At 35.3% G+C, this 20,562-nt stretch overlaps 1 protein-coding gene across 1 annotated transcript in view; it reads right to left on the bottom strand.

Annotated features, from left to right (window-relative positions):
- Positions 1-20,562, bottom strand: part of RGS7 (regulator of G protein signaling 7) — an 82,267-nt gene that overhangs the window by 49,289 nt on the left and 12,416 nt on the right. The window contains 1 exon segment of the mRNA XM_089911654.1: positions 20,468-20,549. Coding sequence (XP_089767780.1) covers positions 20,468-20,549 — 82 coding nt within the window.

The following is a 20,562-nucleotide window of genomic DNA, read 5'->3' as shown; positions in this document are numbered from 1 at the left end:
TTGTGGGACTTTGTGCAACTTAAGCGTTTTGTGCCTGAGAGTCCTCATTGGCAAAGAGAAAATAACAATGCTTCCTGTGGTTGTTGTGAAGGCTGGGTGAACAAATTTATATAAAGTACTGAGAACAGTGCCTGACACCCAGTGAATGCTCTCTGGGTGCTGTTGTTTTCTATAGCCATCTTCTTTCCCAACATTGGGAAGACTGAGGTATTTGTTCTCCCAGTGCTGCCTGTGTGTGTGTCGGGGGTGATGGGGACGGTGCCTAAGTATGCAGGACCTCACTCTCCTTCCTCACAATCAAAGGAAGCTAAAGAACCAACCAAGACAAAAAAGGGTATCATCAATGTAAACATCACCTTCCCCTGTCTCTAAGGCACACAAAAAATCATTCAGTCTTAGGGATCTCTGGGGGTTTTTATTGCTTTCAGTGACACTTTTCAGGAACTTGAGATTTGATGAAGGAAAAAAAGACCAATTTTAGGTTACCTAGATTATAAGTAGTTACCCTTGTAAGTGTGCTTAAATATCAAACATGAATGAAGGTTGCTGAGAGTAACCTCACAATCACATAGTTTTTTTTCTAGCATGTTTTTAGGTATTTTAAAAAGAAGAGATAAAATGTAAGACATCATATGAATAAATAAGATAATGTAACAACTTGTATGTTTTAAGAGGTTTCTAGACCAGGATTTCTCAGAAAAATGATACTAAATATATTTTCTCTGGAGAAAATATTGTCTGCCTTGGAGAATGTATCTGTATCCAATTTGCCATCACTTCTCTTAATGTAGCAAATAAAAAATAGTCTCATCAGAAATTACCATGGTGGAATAGAGACATTTTTAGAGGATTGTTTTCCTCAAGATAGCCAAACATGAAATAATTATAACAAAAACTGTATTATTTTTATGATGAAAACACTCTCTCAAACACAAGATGCAACCTCTTGGTCCACATTAATACTAAAACTATCAACATCCCCACTATCTAAGTTAATGAAGCCAATGATGGGAATTATTTGAAAATTTAACACCACTCCTCACAGCCAGAAAACAGTATGTTTGCAAAAATCAATTCCGTTTTTAAACTGATAGGAAAAGGGAGCAGTCTCTTAATGTACATCAAATTTCAAAGCACTTTATCTATTTTAGAAATGGAAAATATGTGACAATCCATGCTCATTATGGAGCATATTAAAAAATTCAATCATATTCTCTGTGGGAATGCATCTAACCTTCTTTCTGGAGTTACTTCAGAGAAACATCACATCTCTGTCTTTGAGGTTAAACAGAATAGAGACAGTTTAGATGACTGCTTTCACAAGGGTGAAAACCGCACCCTGGTCTTACTAAATTCCAAATCATTCGCTAAAAGAATATCAGATACTAATTTCACATGCAAAATAACAGACTTTGGTCACGGGTGAAATGTGCAATCAATTATCAATCACTGTTGATAATACAACAACAAGAATTTAAACCTCAAGCTCTTTTCCTCTCTCTTGCTCCTTTATTCTTAGTGAGCTTACTATCATATATAATCTAATATATGCCAAATTTAAAATCTGAATTGATGAAAGGACTTTATGTTCTGTCTCTTTTCATTAAGTTTGTTGGAATGTGACGCTTTCCAATTTCAGTCTGAAGTCCTTTCATCAATAACTCTCCCATTGCACCTTCTCCTAATGAGGAGCACTGAATCTTAGGCATGGAGGCCCAAGCAGTGACCCAGGAGGGGTGACCTTTATGCCACAACCCTGGACTATTCAAAAGACAGAGACCTCTCTGCTCTGTGATGTCATCACAGGACAATTAAATGGATGGGAACATTCTTCATTCCGACAAAATCTGCCTCCTTTATCCAAATCACAGTAAGACAATGCCACACATTTTTCTGATAACAGCTGCTCAAACACTTGAAAACAGATGAGTAATAGCATTTAGCTTCTCTGTCCTAAGCTAAAGTTCTCAGATCCTCTCACTTATTCTCATACATCTTATCACCGCGCCTTACCCCCTACCCTCATTTTTCTGCTCACCCTGTTCAAAAGATAGCCAGCATTTCTACACATTACCCTTGAGAATGCAGTATCTGGGACGGGATACCATACTCCGGGTATGTCTTGGCCATTTCAGAGCATGGCAGAAACATGCCTTCCTTTCACCTGGATGATGGGGGTCAGTTAACAGGGTCTAAGAATATTTTATCTTTTATAATTTTTCAGAGTATAAATGTGACACACTCCCTGTAGAAATTAAAATTACCTATGATATCAAATATCCCAGAATATAACTACAATCAATATTTGGAATATTCTTTCTCTACCTGTTTCTCTAGGTGTCTATTTTTTAACAAAATTGGGATCATATTACATATAATTTTATATACAGAGAATTTCATTTCCTATTTCAGCATAGGCTTTTTCCACATCTTTAAAACTCTTTGAAACTCTCATTGTGAACAGTTATGTATCTCACCTTGTGGGCACATCTTATTTAACCATTCCTTCTTGTTAAATATTTATTATAACGTAAGTGTAATATTCATAGTTTCAATTTTTATCTATCCTTGTATGTTTAACCACTCCACTTTCTCTGCATGACTTCAGATAACTTACTTGTGCAAAATATTTTAACTTTGTATTCATATTGTTGAATTATTTTCAGAAGGTAATACCAATGCACCCATCTACCACAGCTTTAGGAGCACTTATCTCACTACTACTTTTGCCAGGATTACATATGATTTATTTTAAAAATTTTAAATGAAATGGATTGAAGACAAGTGGCACCTCTTTGTTTTAATTTGCATTTTTATGACTAGAAAGGTTAAGCTTAAAAAAAATTTTTTTTAATAGCCAGTTATATATTTTCTATTGTAAATTGTCAGGTTAAGCCTGAATTGTATAGTTATTTTATACATTGCTAATACTGATAGTTTTCAAAGATTGTCTATTTTCCTTTTAATTATATTTTTAAACATAAAAACTAATTTTTAAGTTAAATTTATTTGACATTTATCTTCATGATTTCTTCTGCTGTCTTTAGGCATGAAAATTTCCCCTATCCTAACATTAGCTAAATGTGAACCTCTATTTTTGCTCTTTCTTTTGTTTGTTTGTTTGTTTGTTTTGGCTGTGTTCGGTCTTCATTGCTGCGCACGGGCTTTCTCTCTAGTTGCGGTGAGCGGGGGCTACTCTTCATTGTGGTGCGTGGGCTTCTCATTGCGGTGGCTTTTCTTGCGGTGGAGCATGGGCTCTAGGCATGTGGGCTTCAGCAGTTGCAGTGCAAGGGCTTAATAGTTGTGGCACGTGGGCTCTAGAGCACAGGCTCAGTAGTTGTGGCACACAAGCTTAGGTGCACAGCGGTATGTGGGATCTTCCCGGACCAGGGATCGAACTGGCATCTCCTGCAGTGGCAGGCAGATTCTCAACCACTGTGCCACTAAGGAAGTCCCTAAACCTCTATTTTTGAATAGGATTTTTTCTTTTTTTCTATATATTTCTTTCTTTGCTTCCTTTTCCTTTCTAAAAAAGAATGGCTTTTAAATCAATTTTCAATGTGTTTTAATGTGGAGAATAGGGCAAGAAATTGTTTTTTCCTCAGAATAACTTCTTTTGAGAGCATTTGTTGACTAATCTATCTCATCCTCACTAATGTGTGATGTTTTCTACCAAAAGCTTTTATTATATACCAAGAATATAAATATATCTCTATTCATTTCAGAGCTATCTATTCTACCATTATCATGAGGTTTTATTTATTGCATACTTAATAAAAATGTAAATGATTTCCATTGTTTACCACCAGTCTTTTGGATTATGACTTTCACATATTTTAATTATTTATTGGATTTACCTTTGGTCAGTTCGAGGAAGTTCTCAAGTAAGATTCTTTTTCCTTAATAAAATGATTTGGGTAATAGAGTAATAGTTTAAATTATACCCGAGAGTTTCTATATTTCCACTGTACATGGAAGACAAGTTGCCTAAGTACATTCTCTACTTCCTTAAATTATATACATGCTGTTTCACTGTCTTGTGGCATAGACTAAATTTTGATTGCATGTAGCTAACCTTTTTTTTCCTGCCTGGATAATACACATGATATACTTTTTTTGTATTTATAGAATATAGCTATAGTTTACTTTTTTAATTTGCAGAATTAATGAAAGCAAAATTTTAACTTGATCTAAATAGATATGCTCTCAGTAACTTCCAAATGTAGTAGGATTTTGAAAGTGGAAGTTTCAGCTAAGTCACATTTTATGCAAGCGATAGAAAATTCAAATAGAAGGCCAAGAAGCAGACAATCCTTAACCCTCTCACTGATCTGTGAAAATCCTTCTGCCAGCATCATAGTTGATGGTAGAAAAGTAAATAAACCCTTTACTCTTGAGAATAAGAATAAGGCAAGCTTGTCTGTTCTCATCAGTTCTATCAACATTGGACTGGAGGTGCTAAGTAGTGCAATAGATGATTCTTAAATCCCTTGCTGACTCTGGGGTTGAGTGGGCAGAATCAGGAGTCAGAGATGAGGAGGGGACTCTAGGAGAGAAGTCTTCTGTAAGTTTTGCTTCCTCTCTGTCCAAGCCAGGAGAGGGCTTTTAATGATGTGTCTCCTTCACTGTGAGGGACACAGTTGATTGGTGATGGCACCATATCAAGACAACGAACGCAAGCGGCTGATGAATGAGCCTGTAGCAGCAAAATAGAGAGCGAAGTTTGGGAAGTGAATTACTCCTAGGGCTCGCTGGGACAACGAATATAGGCTTCTAGAGGGCCAGTTGTAATCCAGATGAGAGTTAGCTGGCATGGGTCTTCTCAGGTTCCTTTCCAAGAGGGCTTCCTGGAGGGGTGAAGCGACAGCAAAGAAAAGCAATAGATATTACTGGATCCCTAGGGGATGAGGAAAAATTATGTAACTAGCCAAACTAGAGATCCATTCTCCTTAAGCAAAGACAGCTGCAAGGGAGAAATTCCCAGAGACAAGGATGTGGTCAGCCAAGGGCCTACAAAAGCACCCACAAGAGAATGGTGGCTTCCACTTCTGCCCAACCCAGGGAGCACCAAAGTTCAATTATCATAGCAGGCAAGAAGACTGCTGGTCCCAACTTCTCCAGCCCCTTGCATTCTATCTCTGGACATATCAGAAACCATGGTTAGTGAGATGGGAACAAGGAGTAAATATGCTAGATGGGAAAAGACAGAAGAAACCAACAACTGCCCACTTTTCCATGTGTGGAACCTTGGAAAAAAGAAGCCTCACTCTTAAATTAGGTATGCAGTTTGATTATGCCTTGCAACTGCATATTTAATCAATACTATGTTTGGGGATTTACTGTCATTATAGAATGTTTCACTCTTTGGAGAGTGACCAAAGAAATCATGGGCCCATAGAGGTTTGTGACCAGGTCCGTGGGAAGAACTAGCATCACAGAGTGAATTTAAAGCAGAAAATGGGAGCCTAAAATGAAGTTACTTTATAATCACTGGCATATACCATACCGTTTTCATTCAGCATATTTAGGTCACCCCCGCCCCCTATATTTGACAGCCTTTCATATATAAGAAAAAGATTCCTGTTCCCTTAAGTCTTTATTTTTTTCTAGGGATAATCATAACTAATTACTCCAGTCATTCCTGTACTTTCCAGGCCACTGTATTCATAGCTCTATTATAAATCTCCTCATAGTATCTACATGATAATTGTCCATCTAAGTCTCCATTCATTCATCCCCAGGCTAGAGTTCCTCAATCACACTGACAGTGTTTTATTCATCTTTGTGTTTTTAGCTTTTAGTGCAGCACACTTCTATAAATGTTGACTGAAAGATATACTAAATTAATGAGTCAATAAAGAAACGCATATATTTTTTCAATGAAAATCAAAGAAATTTAATGCTTTTATTTTATTACATTTTTTCTTGCTAAACAACTCTCCTATTACTAGTATATTTAGAAAAATGTATTCCACAGGGGCAATGAAATCTTATGGTGTACTTGTTTGTTTAAGGTGCACACTTAATGTATGGTCATGCCTCAAAATAACATGTGAGGCGTACCTATTACAGTAGTACATCTAATCCTTGAGAAACAGAATTTTGAATTTTTCTGTCTCTGAAGTAGTATTTTGAATGTATTTATTCCCATCCAGGAGAAACCATTGGCAGAACTTCCCAACAAATAGTATTGGGAGAAAAATATGTCTCATATGCAGCATTAGCTTGATCCTTCAAAGAGATTTAAAAAAAATGTCTGCAAGTCATTTTTGGGGACTCTGCTTTTTACCACTCTGTGTCAATAATGTATCTACCACAAAAGGAAAATAAAAACCAAGCACACTGAATAAAACAGAAGACCAATAAGTAGGCTTCATTATATTCTATTTCAAGGTCATGACTATAGAGTGTACAAAGACACACAGTGAAAGGACCCACAAATTTTCTGCAAGGATGGACCTGGTTGATATTATGCAAATAAAATTTATTTTCATCTGCTGATACCATATGACACTGGTGTGTCCTTGTGGTCAGAGATTTTGTTGGGCTCATTACTCCTCCTGTGATATGCTCTCTGTTTCACTTTTTTAAAAATCTAAGCTTTTTAAAAAAATAGACTTCTTTGAGCCATTTTAGGTTTACAGAAAAATTGGATAGGAAGTACAGAGAATTGCCCCATCTCTAGTTTCCCCTATTAGTAACATCTTACATCAGTGTAGCACATTTGTTATAATTGATGAGCCAATATTGATACATTATTATTAACTAAAGTACATAGTTAACATTAGGGTTCACTTTTTGTGTTGTAAATTCTATGAGCTTTGACATATGTATAATGATATGTATCTACCATTACAGTATCCTATAGAATAGTTTCACTGCCCCTAAAATGTCCTATGCTCTACCTTGCCTCTCTCAAAATCTAAAAACCACTGATATTTTTCCTGTCTCTATAATTTTGCCTTTTCTAGGATGTCATAGAGTTGGAATTGTATAGCCTTTTCAGATTGGCTTCTTTAGCTTTGCACTATGAATTTAAGGTTCCTCCGTGTCTTTTTGTGGCTTGATAGCTCATTTCTTTTTATTGCTGAAAAAATATTTAACTGTATAAATGTAGCACAGTTTCCTATTGAAGAACATCTTGGTTGCTTCTAAGTCTTGACAATTATGAATGAAGCTTCTATAAGCATTAATGTGCAGGTTTGTGTATAGACAATAGTTTTCAACTCATTTGGGTAAATATCATGGAGTATGAATGCTGTATCACATGGTAAGAGTATGTTTAGTTTTGTAGGAAACTGCTAAACTGTCTTCCAAAGTGGCTGTACCATTTTGCATTCCCACCAGCAATGAATGAGAGTTCCTTTTGCTCCACACTCTCACCAGCATTTGGTGTTGTCTGTGTTTTGGATTTTGACTGTTCTAATAGGCGGGTTGTGGTGTCTTCATTGTTTTACTTCGAAATGTCCTAATGATATATGATGTTGAACATCTTTTCATATACTTATTTGTCATCTGTATATCTTATTTGGTGAGGTGTCTATTCAGATCTTTTGTCAGTTCTTTTTTTTTTTTTAACATCTTTATTGGGGTATAATTGCTTTACAATGGTGTGTTAGTTTCTGCTTTATAACAAAGTGAATCAGTTATTTTTGTCAGTTCTTAATTGGTTGTTTCTCATTGTTGAGCTTTAAGAATTCTTTGTGTATTCTGGATACTAGTCCATTTTCAGTTATTTGTTTGTTTTGATATTATGCTCCCAGTCTGTGGTTTGTCTTCTCATTTTCTTAACAGTGCCTTTCACAGAGCCAAAAGTTTTAATTTTAATAAACTGACATCATTTTTTTTCTTTCATGCCTGTGGTGTTGAATCTAAAAACATATCACCAAACCAATAGTCATCTAGATTTTCACCTATGTTATTTTCTAAGAATTTTTAGTTTAACATTTTACATTTAGGTGAATAATCCATTTTGAGGTAATATTTTTAAAAGGTGTAAGGTCTGTGTCTAGGTTCATTTTCCTCCTCTTTTTTTGAATGTGGATCTTCAGTTGTTCCAGCACTATTTGTTGGGAAGACTATCCTTTCTCCATTGAGCTGTTTTGCTCCTTTGTCAAATATAAGTTGACTATATTTGTGTGGGTCTAGTTCTGGGCTCTCTATTCTATTCAACTGATGTATTTGCCTATTTTCTTAACAGTACTATACTGTTTTGATTACAGTAGCTTTTATAGTAAGTCTTGAAGTCAGATAGTATTAGTCCTCTTACTTTGTTATTCTGTTTCAGTATTGTGTTATTCTGTGTCATTTGTCCTTTCCATAAACTTTAGAACAAGTTTGTCAATATCCACAAAATAATTTGCTGGGATTTTGATTTGGATTGTGTTAAATCTATAGATCTAATATTGAAGAACTAACATCTTGACAATATTAAGTCTTCCTATCTCCATTCATGGAACATCCCTCCATTTATTTTGATTTTTTAAATTTTTTTCAGCAAATATTGAAATTCTTTCAGTATTTTCCCCCATATAAATCTTGTGCATATTTTTTTAGCCTTATATCTATATCTAACAGCATTTAACATTTTGTTAAATGTTAATGAAATGGTATTGTGTTTTTAAATTCAAATTCCAATTGTTCATTGCTAATATATAAGAAATCAGTTGACTTTTGTGTATTAACCTTATATCCTGCAACTTTATTATTATTACTTATTAATTCTAGGAGTTTTGTTGCTGTGGTTGTTGATTCCTTGGGATTTTCTACATAGACCATCATGTCATCTGTGAATAAAGACAGTTTTATTTCTTCCTTCCCAATCTATGTATGTTCACTTTCCTTTTCTTGTCATTATATTAGCTAGGGCCTTCAGTAAGATGTTGAATAGGAGTGGTGAGAGGGAACATCTTGCCTTGTCCCTAAACTCAGAGGGAAATCATCTAGTATTTCACAATTAAGTATGATGTTAGCTGTAGGGTTTTGGTAAATGTGCTTTATCAAGTTGAGGAAGTTCCCCTCTATTCCTAATTTGCTGAAAATTTTAATCTTTGAATGGGTGTTGGATTTTGTCAAATTGATATAAGCATATGATTTTTAGCCTGTTGCCTATGGAATGTTGAACTAGCCTTGTATACCTGGAATAAATCCCACTTGGTTGTGGCATATACTTCTTTTTATACATTGTTGGATGTGATATACTCATACTTCATTGAAAAATTTTGCACCTATGTTCATGAGAGAAATTGTTTGCCTTTCTTGCAATGACTTTGTTAGGTTTGAGTATTAAGGTAATGCTGGATTCCTAGATTGAGTTAGGAAGTATCCCCTCTGCTATTTTCAGGAAAAATTGTAAAGAATTGGTATAATTTCTCCTGTAAATGTTTGCTAGAATTCATCAGTGAACTAATCTGGGCTGTTGCTTTCTATTTTGAAAGGTTATTTCTTATAGATTCAATTTATTTAGTTGAATAGACTGTTATCTTTAATAATAGATACAGGCTTATTCATTTATACATGTAGGCATATTTATATTAACTGTTTTCTTGGTGAGTTTTGGTAGATTGTGCCTTTCAAAGAGCTTGTCCATTTCATGTAGGTTTTCATATTTGTGGGCATAGAGTTGTTTACAATATTCCTTTCTTATTTTAATGTCCATGGGATCAGTAGTAATTGTCCCTCTTTTATTTCTGATATTAGCAACTTGTGTCCACTCTCTGACTAGAGGCTCATCAACTTTACTGATTTTTTCCAACAACCAGCTCTCTATCAGATTGTATTTCTCTATCCGTTTTCTGTTTTCAATTTCATTAATTTCTTCTCTAATTCTTATTTCTTTTCTTCTGCTTAATTGGATTTAATTTGCCCTTGTTTATCTAGTTTTCTAATGTAAAAGTTTAGATTATTGATTTTAGAGTTTTCTAACATATGCATCAATGCATATATGTATAAATTTCCAAGCACAGCTTTCACTGCATCCACAAATTTAGATAACACGTATTTTTATTTAGTTTGAAATATTTTAAAATTATTCCTGAAACTTCTTTTTGACCCATACGTTATTTAGAAGTGTGTTGCTTAACTCTAAGTATTTTGTGGTTTTCCATCTATGTTTCTGTTATTGATATCTAGTTTAATTCCACTGTGGTCTGGGAATACTTCATATAATTTCTATTAAAAAAACTTTTAAATTTAGTAAGGTGTGTTTTGTGGCCCAGAATGTGGTCTCTCTTAGTGTGTTCCATGGGAATTTGAGGAGAAGGTGTATTCTGCTGTATTGGATGAAGTATTTTATGATATCAATTAAATCCAGTTGATTGATGGTGCTCTTCAGTTCAATTATGTCCTTACTGATTTTCTGCCTGCTAGATTGGTCAACTGCTGACAGAGGTGTGTTGAAGACTACAGCTATAATGGTGTATTCATCTATGTCTCCTTGCAGTTCTTATCAGTTTTTGTCTCATATTTTGATGTTCCGTTGTGCACACACATTATGTCATAATTTGACACATTATGTCTTCATGAATAATTGATCTCTTTATCATTACATAATGTTGCTCCTCATCTTTGATAATTCTCCTCGCTCTGGAGCTGGCTTCATCTGAAATTAATATAGCTACTCCACCTATCTTTTTTTTTTTTTTTTTGCGGTACACGGGCCTCTCACTGTCGTGGCCTCTCCCGTTGCGGAGTACAGGCTCCGGATGCGCAGGATCAGCGGCCATGGCTCACGGGCCCAGCCGCTTTGCGGCATGTGGGATCTTCCCGGACCGGGGCACGAACCCGTGTCCTCTGCATCGGCAGGCGGACTCTCAACCACTGCGCCACCAGGGAAGCCCTCCACCTATCTTTTGACTAGTGTTAGCATCCCTTTACTTTCTCCATTGCTTTACTTTACTTTTAGTTTGTACCTCTGTCCTTATATTTAAGGTGAGTTTCTTAATATATAATTAGGTCTTTTTTATTCACTCTGACAATCTCTGCCTTTTAATTGGTATATTTAGGCCACTGCTGTTTAAAGTGATAGTTTTCATAGCTGGATTAATATCTACCATATTTTTTATTGTCTTCTATTGATATTTATCACCATTGCTCAGTTTCTTTTTCTTTTCTTTATTTTTCTGCCCTCTATGTTTTCGATTGAGAATTTTTACAATTCCATTTTTTTCCTCCTCTCTTAACATATCAATTCTCAATTCCATTTTTTTCCTCCTCTCTTAACATATCAATTCTACTTCATTTTAAACTTTTCTAAGTGGTTGCCCTTGGGTTTGCAATATACATTTACATCTAATCCAACTACTCTTTCAAATCACACAATACTACTCCATTCAAGTACCTTATAATAGATTATTCCCAATTCCTTCTCCCTTCTGTACCTTATAACACTGCTGTCATTCATTCCACTTACGCTTAATCTATAATCACAGAATACACTGTTGCTATTATTATTTGAACTATTTTAAATAAAGAATAAAAACTAGATCTGAGTTTCTGACCTATGTCATTTCTTTCTTTCTGAAGACATTCCTTCTGCATTTCTTGCAAGATAGGTCTCCTGATGACAAATTCCCTCATTTTTTGTTTGTCTGAGAAAGTCTTCATTTCTCTTGCACTTATAGAGGATAATTTTGCTGGATATAGAATTCTAAGGTGTTTTTTTTTTCTTTCTTTCAACACAGAATATTTCACTCTTCTCTCTTGCTTGCATGATTTCTAAAGAGAAGTCTGATGCAATTGTTAATCTTGCTCCTCTGGCTTCTTTCAAGATTTTCACTTTGTCTTCATTTTCTGCAGTTTGAATGTGATATACTTAGGTTTAGATTTTTTGATATTTACTCTGGTTGGTATTCTCTGAGCTTCCGGTTCTCAGTTTGGTATTAATTTTTGGAAACTATTGGTCATCACTGCTTCAGATATTTCTTCTCTTCCTTTCTCTTTCTGGTATTCCTATTACATGTATGTTACACCTTAAGTAATTATTTCACAGCTCTTGGATATTCTGTCTTTTTCAATCTCTTTTTCCTCTTTGCACTTGAGTTTTCAAAATTTCTACTGACATTTCTTCAAGCTCACTGACCATCTGCTTGGCCATGTCCAGTCTATTGATGAGCACATCAAAGGCATTCTTCATTTATGTTATGGTATTTTTTTATTCTAACATTTCCTTTTGATTCTTTCTTAGAGTTTCTGTGCTTCTGCTTATATTGTACCTCTATTCTTTATTCTTTTATGCTGTTCACTTCCTCCATTAGCACATTCATCATACTTACTTGTTTCAAGTCCTTGGTTTGATAATTTCAACATTTCTTCCATATTTGAGTCTGATTCTGATGCTTAATGTGTCTCTGAGCTGTTTTTATTTTCTTTTACTGTATGTGCAGTTTTTAATTGAAAGCCAGACATGACGTACTGGGTAAAAGAAACTGAGATAAATAGGTGTTTATTGTGTGGTTTTATGTATATCTGGCTAGGGGTAGGCTGTATTTATTGTTTTCTTTTGCTGTATCAGAGGCTAAACTTTCATCTGGTTTCCTTGTTTTTGTCTTCCCAGTTGTCTCTGGGTTTCCCTGAGGCTTCTTAAATAAGGCCTGAGATGTGCAGTTCTTTCCTTTGCAATTCCCTCTTGTTATTTAGGCTCTGTTAAGGTTGTGGTAAGGTGTAGGGAGAGGGGAAGCATCCTATAGTCCTGTGATTAGGTCTCAATCTTTTAGTGAGCCTGTGCCCCAGGGCTGTGACCTTTACAAATTCCTCTCAGATTTTTTTCCCCTCATTTTGGTAAGACCAGGGTTGACGTTGGGTATTTCCCTTCCCTCATGTTGTGGCTTTGGTACAACCCTGATCAGTTTCTCTTAAAGACAGGTCTTGTTAAGAAGAAGAGAATATCCTGAGTGTATTTCAAAACAGTTTCTCTTCCCCTTCCCCTGAGAGATGTACAAAGGGATTTTTCTTCAAACTTCACTGTGAGAATCTGGTAGGGTTCCTGGAGGTAAAACTCACAAAAATGTGTGGTGTCCCCTTAAGACTCAGCTCAAGTCTGTCTACTCTGAACTTCCAGCAATTTGTCAATTACAGTTTAGGATTTCTTACCCCAGCATTGGTTCCTCAGAGGTTTCTGCTCTTGGGCTTCTGTTCTGGTAAGTTGTATTTGCCTGTCTGTCTCTCCAGTTTTGGGGACTAACAGTATTTTGCCCAGTGACCTCATTCTGAGATGAATTAAAGAAAAATTGTTGATTTTCAGTTTATTCAGCTTTTTTTCTTATTGTGAGAATGGGAGTGACAACTTCCAAGTTCTTTATATGCTGGACTGGAAGTCCTGATTCACTTTTTAAAACTATTATTGATTTTTCTTGCTGTATATCTAAACATTCATTAAATTTTAATTTTAAAACAGATTAGCAAAAGGAAGAAAATCAACAGAATTTCAACATTCATAAATAACTATTGTTGACATTTGTGTATATATCTTTTCAGTCTTTTTTCTGCACATGTCTGCCTGTTCCTCTATCTTTCTATCATCTATCTATCTAGCTATCTATCATCATCTATCATCTATCTATCTATCTACCTATCTATCCAGCTACCTACCTATCTAATTACTTATGCCTCTCCCAACAAACAAAGAATTAAAATGGGCCTTTGGACCTAAGATGGTAAGATTGTATGCAAATATATGGTTATGATATTACCTTTTAAAAATTCTTTGCAAACTTAATAGGTAAAAATATAAGTGTTTTCCATTACATTTTTTACTTCTTTGACATTTTCTCATTGATGTATGAGTTCTATATATAACAAAAGATTACTCTTTTATTATATATAATACCATATGATACACTATCATTCACCTTGTTTTTCTATTTTATTTTGAGGTCTGCATTGCTTTTGAACCGAAATTAAAGAGATTGAGTTGATGGTTTTGTGTGATAAACAAAAGTCTGGAGTAACTTAAGTTGAATCATGAACATAACAAGTTAGTGAAAATAATAAATTGAATATCAAAATTATGGATAAAATAATGGAGTAGTAACACTGTGGAAGTTAACTTAACATCAGTATATAATAAAATCCTCTACTCTCACATAATAGAATACTAATACAGTAATGAGAATAAACAAACTACAACTACATGCAATAATATGAAAGAATCTCAAAAGATGTTGAATATAAAAAGAGTGATATTGATAATTCCATTTATATAAAGATTAAAAGTAGGCAAATTTATCTATGGTATGAGAAGTTACCATTGACCTAGGGAGTAGTGACTGGAATGGTCACTAGTAGGGCTCTGGGATCCTGGTGATTTGGCTGTGTTCATTTCATGAAAATTCATTGTGCACTTATGCTTTGTGTAGTTTTCTGTATGTATGTTATACTTTAAAAAATTATTGTTGAGCAGGACTTCCCTGGTGGTGCAGTGGTTAAGAATCCACCTGCCAGTGCAGGGGACACAGGTTTGATCCCTGGTCCGGGAAGATCCCATATGCCTGTAAGTAACTAAGCCCATGTGCAACAACTACTGAAGCCTGTGTGCTGCAACTATTGAAGCCCGCGTGCCTAGAGCCTGTGCTCTGCAACAAGAGAAGCCACTGCAAAGAGAAGCCCGTGCACCACAATGACGAGTAGTCCCCGCTCACCACAACTAGAGAGAAAAAGCCCGTGCACAGCAACAAAGACCCAAAATAAAATCTAAAAATTAAAAAAAATTATTATTGAGATATAATTGACATATAACATTATATTCATTTCAGGTGTACAATATAATGATTCAATATTTGTATATATTGTAAAATGATCACCACAATAAGTCTAGATAACATCCATCACCACACAGTTATAAATTTTTTCCTTGTGATGCATATTTTTTAAATCGACTGTCTTAGCAACTTTCCAATATACACTTCAGTGTTATTAACTATAGTCAACATGCTGTACATTACATCCCCAGGACTTACTTCTTTTATAACTGGAAGTCTGTACCTTTTCACCCCCTTCACACCATTTCTCCCACCCTCCCAACCCCGTGGCTCTGGCAACCACAAATCGGTTTGTATGAGTTTGTTTGTTTCTGTATCTATGAGTTTGTTTTTCAGATTCTACATGTAAGCGACCTCATATGGTATTTGTCATCCTCTGTCTAACTTATTTCACTTAGCATAATGTCCTCAAGTTCCACCTACATTGTCACAAATGGCGAGATTTCATTCGTTTTATAGCTGAATAATATTCCATTATATATGTGTATATGTATGTACAAATATATACACAAACACATACATACATACATACAGGCACACCTCACTTTATCGCACTTCTCTTTATTGTGCTTTGCAGATATTACATCATTTTACAAATCGAAGGGATTTGTGGCAACCCAAGTAAGTCTGTCAGCACCATTCTTCCAGCAGCATTTGCTCCCTCTGTGTCTCTGAGTCACAGTTTGGTAATTCTCACAACATTTCAAACTTTTTCGTTATTATTATACTTGTTACGGTGATCTGTGATCTTTGATGTTATTACTATGACTTGCTGAAGGGTCTAATGATGGTTAGCATTTTTTAGCAACCAAGTATTTTAAAATTAAGGCATTGTTTTTTAGATGTAATGCTACTGAACCCTTAATAGACTACAGTATCATGTAAACACAACTTTTATATACACCACCAAAATTTTGTAGGTGGTCAGGAACTGAACCTACAATATCGCTGAGGTATGCCTGTGTCCCACATTTTTTTAATTCACTCATCCATCAATGGACACTTAGGTCACATCTATGTCTTGGCTATTGTAAATAATGCTGCACTGAACATGAGGGTGCATATATCTTTTGAAGTTCGTGTTTTTATTTACTTTGGATAAATACCCAGAAGTGGAATTCTATTTTTAATTTTTTGAGAAACCTCCATACTGTTTCCATAGTGGTTGTACCAATTTACATTCCCACCAAGAATTCCCAGTGCACAAGAATTACTTTTGCTTCACATCCTCACCAACACTTGTTACTTCTTCTCTTTTTAGAACAGCCATTCTAACCGGTGTGAGGTGCTATTTCATTGTGATTTTGGTTTGCATTTCTAGTATGTATGTTATACTTCAATAAAAAATTTAAAAAGACCTGTACCTTGACCAAATACCAGGTTCCCTCCAACCCCCAATAAAAATGTGTCAAGGGCTTCCCTGGTGGTGCAGTGTTTGAGAATCTGCCTGCTAATGCAGGGGACACGGGTTCCAGCCCTGGTCTGGGAGGATCCCACATGCCGCGGAGCAACTAGGCCCATGAGCCACAACTACTGAGCCTGTGCATCTGGAGCCTGTGCTCTGCAACAAGAGATGCCGTGATAGTGAGAGGCCCGCGCACCACGATGAAGAGTGGCCCCCGCTTGCCACAACTAGAGAAAGCCCTCGCACAGAAACGAAGACCCAACACAGCAAAAATAAATAAATTAATTAATAAACTCCTACCCCCAACATCTTCTTTGAAAAATAAAAAATGTGTCAAGGTGGTGCCTGTCATAGTGTATCTGCAAGAATATTTATAATTGTGGTCTTGTGCTTTATAGTTTGTGGTATAAATAATGTACCCCCACAGTACTCTCTCAAAGTACTGTCTCAGTGCTCCCACCAGGTCACTGTGGATTTCCAAGGTGAGAAGAAAGGTGATTCATTCTATATTGACTCCACCTTGCAATGCACACATCTGAATGTGCCCAGAATTAAATTGGCCTAAATTCCCTATACTACATCTCTTTAGATCAACTCTCAGTCGGTGTTAACTCAATGGTGGGAAACCTTTCACAATGAATACGTATAAAAAATCAAATTAAAAAACCAAATGAATACGTATAAAAAACCAAATTATTGTACAATTTAAATATCTTACAATTTAGTTTGTCAATTACACCTCAATAAAGCCAAAAAAATGTAACAGACAAACAAAACAAAAACAAAGTCTGTGCAAAGGATATAAACTGGCTCCACAGCAGGGCTGTGTGGAACAAGTTTGGTTGCTCTTCACCCCTCGGACCCAGAGCATCAGCACCATTATATTTTGAAAGGCCAGTCCACTGGACTTCTTTTTTTTGCTCCATGATGATTGTATTTTAAGAATCTCATTGCTCCTTTCTATTATTGGGCCTCAGAATCACTCTGATATAACTCAATAGGTTACAAAAACTTTGAATCTTATGGAACTCCTTAAACTTCTTATGCAAATCTATAACCTCTTCTTCAGACACTTTTAAACTCCAAATTTTAATGTATTTTTGTGTGCGTGTGCACACACACACAACACACACACACGCTTCACCAGACTGCTCCAAACTAATTTATTCAAAGGAAAATTTACAGAAATGTATATAAAATTTCAGACAAACTCCTGCTCTTCAAAAGACCATGATCTGATAATATTAAAACAAGTACTAGGAAGTTAGTATCAATGAAACCCTTCAGCAGTGTGACAAACAGAATTTTTACTTCAATTTAACTAGTTGCTCAAATTCAATTAATATAGACTAAGAATCCATTAGCCCTTGAAGAGGCTTCATAAAAGTATCAAAACACTAAATACACAAGTTAACCCAAATCCCAAATTATCTTTGACATTTGCTACAATTTGGTGTATTTCCCCTACTATCATCTTGAGTAGTTAGTGTGTGGCAATTCTGTCTGGAGTCCTTGATAACTGAAGAGTCCTTTTCAGTGTTAAGACCTTAATTTTTTTTTCTGGAGTAAACACGGACATGCTTAAAGAAGCTAAATTTATTTCATAAAGGTCTTAAATGCAATAAAATGAGTATACTGCGTTAAGTGACGGCATTTAAAAAAACTAAATCTCACTGCATATATTTTCTACATCTCTAAGTTCATGTAATATAATATTTTACATTAAATTTAAGTATACTTTAAAGATTCTGAGCTTCTTTTTGAGATTTCCTCTTCCCTACTACACTTCTGGCTAATGGTTTCCAACCTATTTAAACTAAATAAATGGCAGCATCAAGCCAGATCAAATCAAAGCAAACCAAACAAAATGCAATGTAGCACATCACCTTTACTTGAATTAGTAAAAGCTTTATAAGGATTAATTGCTCTCTGCTACATTTTTTGGAAAGGTTTAACAGTAGGATTATGCAAGAAGAAATAAAATGAAAAAAATTCAACAAATAGTACTGATAGGATAACTTCATTTCTGTTTTTTGAAAATAAAGATACTTTATATAGTAATAAAGCTAAAGCAGTCCAGGAAAATATAAATTGTGTTATGAATCTATTAAATCTGAGTAGAGATTTTTATTCTAATGAGAATATTAATTTCTACAGTTTAAAAACTTGTAGTACTGTGTTCGTATTTTCGTAATAAGACTTTTTCAAAACCAAAATAAAAATAAGGACACTTTTTGGAGGTATGGTTATCTTAGAAAGCTCTTCTTATCATTGTTTAGTTAACACTACAGCCAATGAATAGAGATACAGCTTATGCATTTTGCTGGGGAAATAGCCATTAAAAGCTCTTATAGGAGCATCTTGCTGCTAATGTCCTTGCCAGCATCATCTCTGTATTAACTCTCACTAAGGACCCAGAACTCTAAAAACCAGATATGAGGCAGGACCTGTGTGTCTGACATGGCCTCCAGACAAGTGTCATCACTTCACATGCACCTGGGACCACTACAAAAAATTTTTTTTCTTTTTAAATGGGATAGAGTTGTAATGTAAAAAATAAATAGTTGAAGGTAGGGTTGGATTAGGTGCATTCCATTCTCAGAGGCATACAGATAACCCAAAACTCTATTTTTTTCCCTCTAGAAAATAAACAATAACCAAGTATTGCATAACATGTTCATTTTAAGTGATATGAAGCCCCTCATAAGCATCCACAAATTGAATAAGGGACATGGAACTAATGGCTTCAGGGTGGTTTCTGCCTCCAGGTGCTCCTTTGGATGACTTTCTAATTGAAAGCCTAATGAGGGGTAAGCAGGGGACCCCTTGGAGAGCACTCATATGTGCTTCTTGCTCTGTGGAGACACAGAGGACTGGAGCCTGACTTACACTGGTTAGAGCAAAAAACAACTGTGAACAGGTTCTGCTTCCAACAGGGCACATAGAAGGCAAGGGATTGGCTGAGCAATTCTTGGGGGATGGAGCAGGGGAGTGTGCTGAGGTGAGATCAATCGACATGCTGGGAGAACATGAGTTTTTGCTGTAGAATGGATGTGGGCAGTGTAGGGGAACCGGCATGGAGTGAGTCCTCTTGGGTTGCCAGGAGGATATAGGCCATCAAAGTTAAACTAGGCTAGAGATGGGCCACCAGATGTCCAGGGGCATAAAGTGGAGAAACATGAGAACATAATGTATTAACCAGTTTCTAGAGATGGCTTAAAACAAACAAACAAGCAAGGAAAAATCCTACTTCATATCCTTGCAATACTTATGCATGTGGCCTCACAATCCTTTATACCATGAGTAATAAAACTCAAGCTGAATTTTGAGTAGGAAAGACAGTTAAATCTCAATTCTAATTTTTTTGAATTCAAAAAATTCCATATGAAATTTAACAACTGCATTACTATCTAAAATTTAAATATATATCAATATATATCCATAACTATATATATATAGGTATAGATACAGATATATATACAAACCTTTGGAAAACAGACCTATTTTGGTCTGTTTCTAAAGGTAGTTGAGAGGAAAATTTTAAGATATTCTCAAAGAATCTTGATTTGTCTCATGTTGTGATCCTGTTATTTAATAATAGTATGTAAATATTATTCTCTAGGTCTGTGTTTAAAGAAATACATAGAAAACAAAGACCTAGCATCAAAATATGCTATATGAGAGTAGACATGCTTTCTTATGAATGCTCATAACCATTGTTTAATTCCTTACACAAAGTTTTCTGGTATTAATCAAGGACATTTGTTATTTGTTACTCTGACTCACATGGTTTAACATTACTATTTAAGAAAGCCAGCTAAGTTACTGTATGTAGATTCAATGACCAGTTACATCATTAGAAGTATGAGCTGATCTGAAACTGAGCCACCTAAAATGTTTCCATGAAAGTTGACATTCAAAGCAGGTTGTTAGTAAGTTTTAAAAAGAAAAATTAGTGGAGGAACAACATTTTGACTAATACTTTTACTATCAATCCAGAAAAATGTAGATCATAAGCCATGCAAAACAGCTTTGTTGCAGTCTTCTTTCTTTCAAGTGTATGAAAGTATCAAGCACCTCAAAAACAAAGAATGAGCAAGCAAGTAATGTCATGTTAGAAAAATGCATAGTTTTAAAAAATATTATACTATTGAACTCTAGTCATCTTACACAAAAGTGGCAATCTTTTCTTAAATAATTCACCAAGACTTTGGGACAAGTGATGGAGTTACTGCATTCTGCATTCTTCCTTTACTTTCCAAAGGCTGAGATTATGAAGTTAGACAACGTTGGTGCGCTTGCTTACCACGGGTCTGTGTACGTCCCAGAAGGCTCTCTCCTGACTATCAAGGATCTTTCTTTCAATCTTGTCTCTCTTCTTGTCCACTCTGTTAATATCAT

The sequence above is a fragment of the Delphinapterus leucas genome, chromosome 1 (genome assembly GCF_059928025.1).
Source record: "Delphinapterus leucas isolate spDelLeu-1000000601 "Yukka" chromosome 1, BTC_Dleu_Yukka2, whole genome shotgun sequence".
Classification (NCBI taxonomy): Eukaryota; Metazoa; Chordata; class Mammalia; order Artiodactyla; family Monodontidae; genus Delphinapterus; species Delphinapterus leucas.
Note: the sequence above shows the minus strand (reverse complement) of the source record. Positions and strands in the feature narration are given on the sequence as shown.